The sequence below is a fragment of the Alosa sapidissima genome, chromosome 18, assembly GCF_018492685.1.
Source record: "Alosa sapidissima isolate fAloSap1 chromosome 18, fAloSap1.pri, whole genome shotgun sequence".
Classification (NCBI taxonomy): Eukaryota; Metazoa; Chordata; class Actinopteri; order Clupeiformes; family Clupeidae; genus Alosa; species Alosa sapidissima.
This window is the reverse complement of record NC_055974.1, coordinates 12,485,674-12,498,016: the sequence shown is the minus strand read 5'-3', so window position 1 is coordinate 12,498,016 and position 12,343 is coordinate 12,485,674. Positions and strand designations below refer to the sequence as shown.

The following is a 12,343-nucleotide window of genomic DNA, read 5'->3' as shown; positions in this document are numbered from 1 at the left end:
ATTGATTGATAAGATAAGGTTAACTTTATTGTCCCAGAAGGGAAATTTGTCTTGGGTGTACAGTGCCACTCACAGCTGCTTAACATCCGAGACACTCCAGTGCAACACAACATAACACATAGGAAAACATCACATGAATACATTTGTGAATTACACTACAGTTGGTCACTATCATGGTCACTATTTCTTAAGAAATCCCCAGCATGTGGGTGCCTCCCGTAACACCAACCTCAGTTTTCGCCTCACCGGTCCGCCCGCGTTTCCGTTTGCTTACAGACCAGGCGGTTTAAAATAATCTAAAACTGAAAGTAGGCTACACATCGCGCGCGCGCGCGCACACACACACACACCTCCTTGTTGGTCCCCGCAGGCAATGACCACTATGACGCAAGAGCTTTTTAAAAACGCCCAGTAGCTCCCATCATGTTCAGAACAGTCAACAGACAAGCAAGTTTAACTTCGTTACACGGGGTACAGTTGTCTGCTGTAGGCTATAATTGAATAGTAGTAAAGTTACTAGTAGGCTAGCAAAACTAACACATAGACAGCTCAGTGGCTAAGCGGAGATGTTAGCCCTATAAATTATTTGCTGAGCTGTGCGCTACCCTGCTCAAGACTTGAGGAATAGGCCTACATGCGTCTCGCCAAGTGGAGGACGAAGTTGCAAAGCGATGCCGGGTTTTTTTATGGACACTAAAAATCATGCAGAGAGTTCTACCTCATTTTCCGGCGAGGAGTCTCAGAGTTCATCAGATTGGGTAAATTGTAGGCTATTTATTCACTTGATTAATAACGGGCAGAATTATATGCTGATTACAATGACGCTAAGCCTGTTTTAGACTGTTAAACACCAATGTCACAAGAATCACAAGCTGAAGACTTAAAACAATGCTATAGTTGATTTGTGAAAAGCATAACGTTCAGATTCTCTTGTAAAGTCTAAGGCTACTTGATGAAATTCCCAACTATTATTGTTGTTACAGGGAAAATATGATTTTGGCCCTGTCAGAATGTATAAACGAAAAGAGAAGAACCGGGATGCTGCAAGAAAGAGTAGAAAAAAGCAAACAGAGACAGCCGATGTGCTTCATGAGGTCAGTATAATTTATCTTGATTTAATCCTACAGCTGCCCATGTTACAGTATAAATGGAATTTGATAGGTTTTGTCAAAAAATGAAAATAGATCAAATAGAACAAATAACATGTTTTGTGTTATGTATTAAAGCAAAGATGTAATGCATTGTGTGAATGCTTGGATTCTACCTCTGGGTTTCGCGTAAGACCCTTGTGTTACAACATGCAGGAGGGGGGGGTATTGAGCAACTCACTTGCATTTCTGGGAAACGCAGGCTCTGAAAAGAAACGTCTCTTCTCCATCCCCCCCTTCTCACTCTTGGGCTGCTATACACTCCTAACATACAACTGGAACACTATATTTTGCTTTCATTTTCCTTATCAGAAAAAAACGTATGTAAACTTATCAATTCTCCTTTCTCTTTCACTTTGATGATTACAAGTTACTTCTGTATACTGACAGCAATATTAGCTATAGGCCTATGTGGAATGCATTGGATTTGGATAGGGTACGCTACCTCCTAAACTTATTCTATTCTTACCTGATTAAAAAAGTAGACTATTTCTACTGCCCCTCAATGATTGAAGGTCAAGTACAGGTCCGTATGTGGCACTTAGAAATAACTGTTACTAAACTTACTGTTACTAAATTTAACACCATAGAAAGATAGTACTCTTAACACAATCGTAGAGAAATTGATGGATAGGTCTTATGTTTATCATATGTTATGGTTATGGTTATTGGATTTGGCACACACTTTTGCCCAAAGCGACTTCCAAATAAAACAATACAAGTTAATAGTTAAATTAACAGTAAATTAATTGGTCTCAAGATCTTCAAATTGCACGATTACAATGGGAAACATAATTAGAATAAAGATATTACGAAATACTGTACATCTCATGATGAGTAGTTATTCACCATCATTTGCAAATTGGTAATGACGGTTAAAAGTGATTAGGGGAGAGGCGAGAGACACATATGGAGCACAGCTGAAGACGCACTATCACGAGATATAAGCAACTCCTCTGCAGGATAAATGTTGTTTTATTCAGTCATTTGAGCAATATTAGGGTACGTGTTGCTTTTTCCAGCCTATGTTTTCGGTGGTAACCCACAGTGTTGGGCAAGTTACATTACTTTAAAATCGTAATGTATTATGTATTACTTATTACTGTCATTTCAAAGTAATTTGTTACATTATAATATTACTGTCTCTGAATTGTAAGGCATTACACTACTATTGCATTACTTTTAAGTTACTTTCACCAAAATATCTAGAAATATGGATTTGGCATTCTAAATGCAGTTTATTACGCTCAATGCAGCTCATTGCTCTTCCAATGGAGGGAGATGTGGTATAGCATAATGACTGAGCTAGGAATGCAATAGGAGCAGTGCTAATGATGCAATACAAGGAACAATCATAGTCAGAATTTTGTTAAAAACGACAAAAGGTCAAAGTCTGGTAAATTGTGATAGAAATACTGTAACTTTAAGGCCTAGGCCTTCTCATTAAAATCAACAGAGAGCCTAAATCAAAGCTTACATAAAGAAATGTCAAGATGGTGGCCAGCTGGCCATTTCGGTGCCCTAAGTGAGTGGCTTTGAGTGAGTGACATTTAAATGATAACTCAAACACCTAAAGTCCAATAAAAAGGCTTATAATTTAAGACCATTACTGTGTGTTTTTAAACATTAATAATGCTGTTTTACTTATAAATGGTGCACTGTCACTTTAACAACATTCATCTTTACGTTCCCATAATGCCCTTTTGCCAGCTCTTGTTTATTTGAGTTACATTGATAGCACAATATTAACAATAATATGCACAGTGTTAAGTTGTTATAAGCAGCCTTCATTACTTTGGAAATGGAAGTGTGCAATGACATGTTGCTTCACATTTCTTTTTGCAATTAAAAGTGAATTATGTGCCTGGTAGCCACCTAGCTATCTGAATGGAATGCGTTTCAGTCGACTCGGCATATCATGTGCTTCATGAAATGCTTGGAAAACGAATTATTGAAGACCCACCAATTCCATTCTAATACTACGTGGTAGAGATTGAGAGAACCCAAAAAGTATCAAACTTGCATGTAACATGGTGTTAGTGCATTTTGACATTGTAAACGTTATTGAGTGAAACGCCGTTTGCAGTAAAGCTACTTTTCATTGGCTATATTTGGGTGCCCCCTCGTGCCCTACGCAAAGTGCATGATGCGCGTTGTGGGAGCGGTGGCATTGCCATGCTACACAATCTTTTTCTGCATTTCTATCCCTTTATTGTCTTTAATTCAAGTTCACAGCATAAAGCTGACATGCACTACTAAGAGCACAGTTTGTGTTTTAACAAGAATCAAAAAGATTAGCATGGCACCACTTTAGATGTTTCATTAAACTACTTGTGCTATTTCGCGAGGCATAGAGAGATCTTTCGGTTTCGCACACAAAGTGCACTTACTTAACTATTATGTTCTTCATATCCTTGTCTCTGACAAGCTGAAAATAATGAGCGTAGGTTTATGTCTATCCAGCAAATAATCCGACTTCGAGTCTGCTGCAGCCACAGTCATCTTTAACTAGTTTCAGGAGATAACGTTCTACTATTATGCGCGATTTTTTCTTCTCTGTTGTTCTCGCGGTGGTGTTTGCAAATATGTATAAAAAAAAACACCACTTAATTTCGGGTTAAAATGCATTGTAAAGCGCGTTACTGAAGTTTGTACCGAGTAAAATATTACCCATTTTTTTTAGTAATGCCTTACATTACCGCGTTACTGCAAACAGCAATATATTACAGTAATTACATTACTTTTGTAACGCATTACTCCCAACACTGGTAACCCATTGTCAGTCAATAGTGAAAGTAACTGCATATAACTGTCTTGTCGTTGACTGACTCCTTGGTGAAGTTAGTTTCACTTTGCCAATGAGTTCAAATAATAGACGAGTGCAAATGCGTGAAGGCTATGCTAGGTTTTAGTAAAGCATGGTTTAAGAATGACTATTCCATACGGTCTCCTGCAGCCTCCTTCAAATGCGCCGTTGAATGCCAAAATACCGATGCATTTATTTGACATATCGCGCTTTGCGCCGTTAAAGGGAATGACAGATGTCATTCTCATTGGTTTGAAATGATGTTACGCCCCTAACACACCCATATGACTGATTAAAAAACCTAGGAACACCTTGTTGCACCATGCTCCACTTTTGATAACGAAACCCCTCCCAATGTGAACTGGACATCCTACTAAATTTGAATAGACTTTTGACGAGTGACGATGCACTTTAGAATGTCATGATAGGGCCCTAGAATGTCATGATAGCGCCCCAAGTCTTATTCATATCGTACGCCCAGTCAGTGATTAATTTTTCGCCATGCGCTCCACTTCCATTGAACATTGTGCCCATGGGTGTGTCAATGAAAAAAAAAAAGGTGTGTGGTCAGGTGCATGATCCAAAAATTGCTATTTTACACCCACTAAAAATTATGACGCCACTGACCAAGAAAAACCTGGTCTATTAGCGAAAAGTGCATATGAAGCACAACGATGAAGACGCACCGTCACGAGATGTAGGCAGCCCTTAGCAACGAGTCCGAGGCAACGACTCATCAGGCTATGTTTTCGATTCTAACCCCTTGTCAGTCAATAGTGAAAGTAAATAACTGAATGTAGAACTGTTTGTCATTGCATACGAGACCATGTGAGTTTCAGTTCAGTTTGTCTATGAGTTCAAATAATAGGCGATGCATGTAGGCTATACTCTCCTAGTCACACACAGGTTTTAGTAAAGCAAGTATTAGTGGAAACGTGCAAGCAGATTCCATGCATGTGCTGACTGTCAAAATTTCGACACACTGTTTGATGTTGCACTGCTGGCTCTTAAAGAGAACGACAGATGTCACTCTTATTGGTTTAATGGATGTTACGCCCAAAACACTCCCTTGACTGATTAAGAAACATAAGAACAACCCTTTTGAACAATGCGCCTGGCATCTGATCACAAAATCACGTTGTTACATTAGCAAATGTAGACTGGACCTAAATGGCTTTAAACCTTTGCGTCTCTGACCAGGTGTTTCAGATCGCTAAAATAGGGCCCTTAAGCTTATCAAGAGAACTGCTTTGCCATAAAAAAAAAACCTGCAGAATTTGCATAACCTGCACAAAGAAGGATGTCGGCCTTGTGTGCACCCGTCTGCTTTTGCTCCCTGAACTTTGACACGTACAGAGTAGGCTACTAGACTGGGAAAAAAGCCCCTCAGCTGATGTAACTGACGCAACATTTTTTTTTTTGCCCCTGTAATGTTGCGTCTGTCATGCTGTCTCTGTCTACATGTTTCTGTGGTGAGAGGGATGTGGGAACAGGGGTTTTGTTATTTGTCACATGTTGAAATGTGTATCTGCTGATTGTCGTGCTGTTTCTGTCTGCATTATTACCTGTGGTGAGTGGGTTATGTGGGGTGATGGTTATTGTTATCTGTTATATGTAAAAGAGGATGTCTCCTCATGTTTTAGCCCTTAGGCTGCTTGAAACCTCTGATTAAGAACCTAACTAACTAACTTGACCTCTGATAATGTGTATGTACATCACACCACATGAAACTCAAATGCTGAGCACAGCACCTCCCTGAGTCCACAAATTAACCTCTTAGGAGCAGAAATATTATGCTTCATGATATTTTTCTATGATGGTTCATTGATTGGGATATGAAATATTGTCATTTGTATTGCAATTATCCTGTAATTTATGCACTTAATAAAACTACACGTACCTTACCTTTTTGCATATTAACACTTTGTAGTGTAAGACTATACTAACTCGATTCTCTCTCTCTCTCTCTCTCTCTCTCTCTCTCTCTTTCTCTCTGTCTGATAATGAAGGAGATGCAGTTCCTAGAGCGTTCCAATGCTGCGTTTGAGAGGGAGATTGCAGACTTGCAAGCAGAGCTCCAGAGGTACACTACAGCCTTGCAGCAGCATGAGCCTCAGTGCTCACTGCACGGCCAATCAAGACTAGCAGGCAGCGTCTCCCCGCAGGTGAAGGCCTTCCAGTTTACCTCTACCAACACCTCTATACCAGCCTTGAACATAGACCCTGTTGCTGTCGCCAGTGCACCGCCCTTGCCAACTCATCCTGGAGAGGCCATCAGTGACTTCTCCCTCTCAGAACTCTTTCAGACTACAGATTGGACTGCACCTTGGGAACCTGGACACTGGAGTATACTCTGATGGCGATACACACTTGAATTGAAGCTGATTTCTGAATCACCAAAAACCCAGGAACCCCAATCACAACCGCTTATCCGGCACGAGGCGGGGTTTATATGATGACAGACAGAAGAGTATAGTGAGCAGCGTTGTTCAACTCAACCAATGGCTTAAGTAAACAACTGCATTTAAAACCTCCATTTACCAGAATGCGGTATATGGTAGATGTGTTTGCTATACGTCTGAAAAGACTGGATAAGAGTTTAATGCACCAGTTTAATTTTAAGTAAAGTTTAATTTCACTGCTGGTTACACCACTCGGAAATCGGAGGTAAATTAAAGGTCTCCAGACCCATTCTCATTCTGAATTGAGATTTCAGAAGCAGTCTGGTGATTTGATATGAATCCCTCCTTTTATTGGACATCAGTATACAGTATATAAAGTAAATACAGTATATTTCAAATCAGTGAAATAAAATATCAGTGAAATAATTTACAAATTATTGTTTTTTGTCTTAGGTAAATATGTATATATATATACTACTTTGCACTAAACATTTTAACCAATATATATATATATATATATATATATATTGGTTAAAATGTTTAGTGCAAAGTAGTCAGGTAGATTACCCTACCCAGGCTCTGTTCTTTGTGAAGCTCTCAAAGACTCTTATTAGGGACATGCATTATATAGAACTTTTTGGACCACACTGACTACTCTGATATTTTCCTAAATAAAGTTTATTTTCTTATTTATTCTGTAATATAAGTATAATTGTTCATCAACAATGTAAGGTGCTATATGCTGCTTTATGTCACAAATAAAGATGGTTTTATTGGTATTTCTTGCTAATCCTCAGGACCTGCAGACCTTTAATTTTTCCTTGTTCTTGTCATAAAGACTTTGATTATGTTTATGGTATTTATCAGACGTTTTTGTCCAAAGTAACCTACAATGACATCAGTAAAAAAATACATTATTATAAAAATAATATTACTTAGTAGACTAAATACAATTGAACAGAATAATAACAATAACCATAAACACACAAACTACAACTCAGTAAGGAAAAATTGATTAGTCAGGTAAACAAATAAGTATTTAGATGTTTTTTGAAGATCACAACTATCTATCACTAGAACATCATTATAATAGACACTCTTTAGAAGACTGCAGTAGACGAGAAGGGATGTAGCGCAGGATCATGGAAATAAAATAGCAAGGTATCTTACAGGCCAGGGAGTGAGGGATTTGAGTTTAATTCTGGCAGAAATCCATCAGGTGGGAAACATAGGTAAAGTTGAGTATCATTGGCATAACAGTGCCAGGCAAAATCCGCGGGAGCGAATTATCTCACCAAAGGAAGTGGTGTAAATGGAGAACAGAAGTGGACCAAGTACTGATCCCTGAGGGATACCTCTGGTGAGATCATGAGTCACTCTGATGAGTTCACTTTGATACCTGTCCAGGATCGGCTCTATATCTCTAAGGTTTCTTGATGTCATGTATGATTTGTTATTCTGGCTTAATTTTAAGATGTGCCTGCTCTGCCTTCTCTACCCTATTCATCAATAGTCTCCTTCACTCTGTTCTCTTTCCTAGCCTGATGCAGCCAGACTCAATTCTATTCAGAATTCGAGTCTGGTGCTGCATGATTGGGACGTTATTATGAGGCGATACAGGGGAAATATCGGGGAAAATTGCCTCTGCACACAATTGGATAGACCTAACCAACCTAATCAGATGTGCATTTCTACAAAAGTTAGCTTGATTATTTATTATAGTCTTCTTCTTCTTCTTTTTCTTCTTATTCTCCTAACCAAAATTTCTGCGTCTAATTCAGCTACAACCGTTTAACGTAGAAACTTCGTTCAAACTTTGTAACGTACAGTAGGTCTAGAAAAGGACACTTGAGCAATGTATTTTTCATTTTTGTAAACTTTATACTTTTTGAGATATTAAAAAAACACGCTTATTTTTCCCCATAGACTTTGCATTGGCACTATGACATCATAAAGGGCTAATTAAACTGATTTGCACCTGTATCAACTGCCAACTGCTCAACTAGGCCCCCTCAAAGAGCCAATTAAACTGATCGCACCTGTATCAACTGCTTTCTGCTCAACAAGGCCAACTCTCCCTGTCTCCCTCCATTCTACAAAGATATAAGGCACATTCCATCCAACTTTCTATCTATCCATCTTCTTCAAACCGTTCACTCATCCAGCCATTAAAGGAAAATTCCAGTATTTAGCACTTTGAGTCCCTTTTCTGGTTTATTTTGGATGAACTAGAGTGGTGGACACCGATATTTTGACGATTGGTCCTGTCTTGACTTTTCTGACTCATTTTGAATCGCCTTTGACTACTCAGAGTGGCTGCCAACAGGCATGCTCAAACATGTCCTAAAACAACCCTTAACATTCGTTTTCAAAACTGTGCAACTCACCGAGTGGTTAGTGGTGTTCGTTGATTATTAAAATCAAATATATCGGCGCAATGTATGATTTGCAGCCGTCTTATTTGCTATTGTGGAACTATTGTGGAACTATCACACCTCACAACCGCGTATAAACTTCCGCTCAGTATTTGAACCTGAAGCATAGACGGTGGTGCAGTAATATCAACGTGCAATGAGTCTTCCAACAGAAATCAATGGGATTTTACAAAATGGCAAATAAAACACGACAGAAACTGTATTTCGCTACACTACTTGTTTTGGAACATCAACGAACGCTAACCACTCGGTGAGTTGCACACAGTGTTGTATAAAGTACTAGAAAGCAATACTTGAGTAAAAGTACAAGTATCGCACTAGAAAAAGACTTTGGTAGAAGTGAAAGTTACCTTTTAGAATGTTACTTAAGTAAAAGTCTTAAAGTATCTGATATATACTGTATTTAAGTATCAAAAGTAATTTTCTGATATTTAATGTACTTAAGTATTTGAAGTAAAAGTAAAAAGTAAAAAGCAAGCGGTTTTATTTTGAACTTTTATTGTGAACTTTATTTTGGCTTTCTTATAGTAAAGCATAAAGCATATTCAGGGTTCCCATATCTTCTTAATCTCACTCATCAAATCAAAATCACATTCTTTTCTAGGACTATTCACTATTCTTTTCTTTGAGGCACAATTCTCTTAAGTTCAAAGAACAAACAGCATATTTTTAGAGCTGACATCAAAGAAAAAAACAGAAACAGAAATGTCACTTTTGTATGAACTTCAGGTAAAAATGAAAAATAAATAACTTATTTCTTTAAAAAAATGACCTGCTTGTAGGGAGAAAATTTTGGTCATGTGGTATGAGCATTTCTAAGGCTTACTCTCCAGGTCACCATCTCACTCTCTCTCTCTCACACACACACAGGCCACCTATGTCCAGCTACTAATATGCCAGTCATTAGTTGAAACTGAAAAGGTGTCTGTTCATCTTCAAAAGAAGCTGGTTTTTAAAGTTGCCAGAATTCAGTGCTTGGGAGTTTCAGGCCCAAGACCGGCCCGCGTTTTCCATAGTGGTGGAAATTGGAAAAACGAAGCAACATTTCAGCTCTTACTATCCTGTAGTTTTTATTAGTACCATGGTTCAACAAATGTGTAAAGGTTATATAATAATTCACTTCAACTAAGAAGTTAACAAAAAATATTCCACTATTCCACAAGTTAACAAAAACAGAAAGAAAGAAAGAAAAAAGAAAGCCTTTGAAATGTAGCCTATCCCACGCTTCCACAAAGAGGCATATTGAACTAATGTTTAGGCTACATGTTTTTGCATGGGTAGGCTATATTGTTGTTTGGTGATTTAGCCTACTCCTTTACTACAACCTCTTCTGAGCAAACAAGGCATATAGGTTTATCATGTAGGGTAATGTAATTCTTACATTAAATAACTTAAATTTATCCTCTCTACTTGTCCCTGTAGTCATGGCCTCCTGGGGTCGACTGGTTGATCTGCTGCTCAGTCTCTCCTGGCCTCTTTCTACCATCCATCCTTCCTGGCGCTTGTGTCTACTGTAGGGCCAGCTCAGCTATCCGTATCTGAGAAAACTTTTTGGAAAAGACGGGCTATATGGACCCAACCAAATCTTTTTGGGAGGGGAGAACTCCCTCACGTAGGCTACAACCCATGCAGAGGCATTGCATTGGTGTCATGCACAGAATGCGGAACGTGTCCTACTTTAAGAAAAGATAGGCAAACGTGACAAATGTCAATATTTCTTTCCTCGACCGGCCCAAAAGTGAAGCGGCCCACCGGGAATTCTCCCGATTTCCCACCCCGGGCCTGATTCAGTCTTACTCTTCTTGGACTGAAGACAAGTCCTGCGAAGCTAAATAGCCTTTCACAGGCCGCTGAGGCAGGTAGCGGAGTGTTCAGCTTCACAGAAAGCTGCCAATGTACAGAAACATTCCTTGCAAATACGGCCACGGCCACGGGTGTATGACGTTATCTTCACCACTACCCTGTTCACCGAGTTCACCACTATCGTCGGGGTGGTCGTCTATGATAACGGGAGGTCCTCCAGTAGGTGTTCGTGCTTTCATGGCGGTTTCAGTTGTGCGTCCTCCTCCTTTAGCAACAAACAAGCGCTGAAATAGAGCGTGCAGCGTGCGTAATGCAATCTAGGAGCAGTGATTCGCCAAACCTCCCTTATTACAGGCACACACATTTCTTCTAATTTTATGTTTTAGTAACGAGTAACGAAGATGCTTAGTGGAAATATAACGGAGTAAAAGTATACATTTTATCTAGGAAATGTAGTGGAGTAAAAGTGAAAGTTGACAAAGTACATTAAGTACAGTAACAAAGTATTTGTACTCCGTTACATTACAACACTGGTTGCACAGTTTTGAAAACTAACGTTAAGGGTTGTTTTAGGACATGTTTGAGCATGCCTATTGGCAGCCAGTCAAAGGCGATTCAAAATGAGTCAGAAAAGTCGAGACAGGACCAATCGTCAAAATTACCACCACTCTAGTTCATCCAAAACAAACCAGAAAAGGGACTCAAAGTGCTAAATACCGGAATTTTCCTTTAAACTATCTATCAACATCCATTCAACCTTCTGTCTATCAACATCCATTCAACTTTCTGTCTATCAACATCCATTACACTATCTACATTCAGCTTTTAAACTATCTACTCTGTCTCAGGCTTTAAGCATACAATCTGGCTCTCTTAAGGCTACAGTTCCTGTTCAACTGTTTCCTCTGCCCATAACTGTTTAAAAATAAAAGTCCTCACTACAATAATTCACTATTAAATAATTAAACTATTTAAACTACTCAACTATTTAACTGTTTAAACATTCCAACTGTCAGTTGCCATCAACTATGACTCCCGCCAACTGTTTCCTCTGTCCACAACTGTTTCAAAATTAAAGTTTGTTTTGCATTTTATGCTAATATGTTTTGCATTTTCATGCATTGGTAATTCCTCGGAATTACATTTCCTAATTAACAATATTTACTCCACCCAAAGATGCAGTCAGGGATTTTACGCAATTTCAAATCCATACATTTTTTGTCAACTTCAGCAATAATCTCCTAACGACCGCTAGCTGCCGTTCAGAGAGTACACTGTAAAAAAAAAAAAAACATTCTCTGTAGGCAGCCCAGGCTCCGAAAACTGGAAACAAACTAAGTGGGAGCAGCCTGCCCCCCAAACAAAAATGAAACCCTGCATGGAATTTCTCTGGGAATACTGATGGTAGGGGTGAGCTACCTCTCTGGCCTGTTTTGTTTGGTCATTGGTTGAAATATAATGTACTTTTTTGCACAAAAGCTAATAAATGTAAACATAAACATAAACATAAACACAAACGCAACTTCCTGCGAAATCCCTGACTGCGCCTTTAACTGTTACCTCATAGCCACACTGGACTACAAAATAAAATGTGCTTGTTTTTTCATGTTAGAAAAATATTGGGATTGTCTAATTTGACTAAATTATAAGGCCTAGGGTTTGTATTAGCATAATTGCTGTCTTACATAACCCTTAAAATGTTGAGTGAATTATGTGACGTGACAAATAACGCACGACTTACAAAAGCTG

At 38.8% G+C, this 12,343-nt stretch overlaps 1 protein-coding gene across 1 annotated transcript; it reads left to right on the top strand.

Annotated features, from left to right (window-relative positions):
* The first annotated feature begins 427 nt into the window (after positions 1–427).
* Positions 428–7,146, top strand: batf2 (basic leucine zipper ATF-like transcription factor 2). The gene is made up of 3 exons (XM_042070284.1): positions 428–758; positions 984–1,094; positions 5,964–7,146. The coding sequence occupies exons 1-3, from the start codon at positions 672–674 to the stop codon at positions 6,309–6,311; spliced, it is 546 nt and encodes a 181-aa protein (XP_041926218.1). The 5' UTR covers positions 428–671; the 3' UTR covers positions 6,312–7,146.
* The last annotated feature ends 5,197 nt before the right edge of the window (positions 7,147–12,343 follow it).

Coding starts and splice junctions, on each gene's coding strand:
- batf2 (XM_042070284.1), top strand. CDS start 672: ATGCCGGGTTTTTTTATGGACACTAAAAATCATGCAGAGAGTTCTACC. Junction 759..983: donor CTCAGAGTTCATCAGATTGG/GTAAATTGTAGG, acceptor TTGTTGTTACAG/GGAAAATATGATTTTGGCCC. Junction 1,095..5,963: donor CAGCCGATGTGCTTCATGAG/GTCAGTATAATT, acceptor CTGATAATGAAG/GAGATGCAGTTCCTAGAGCG.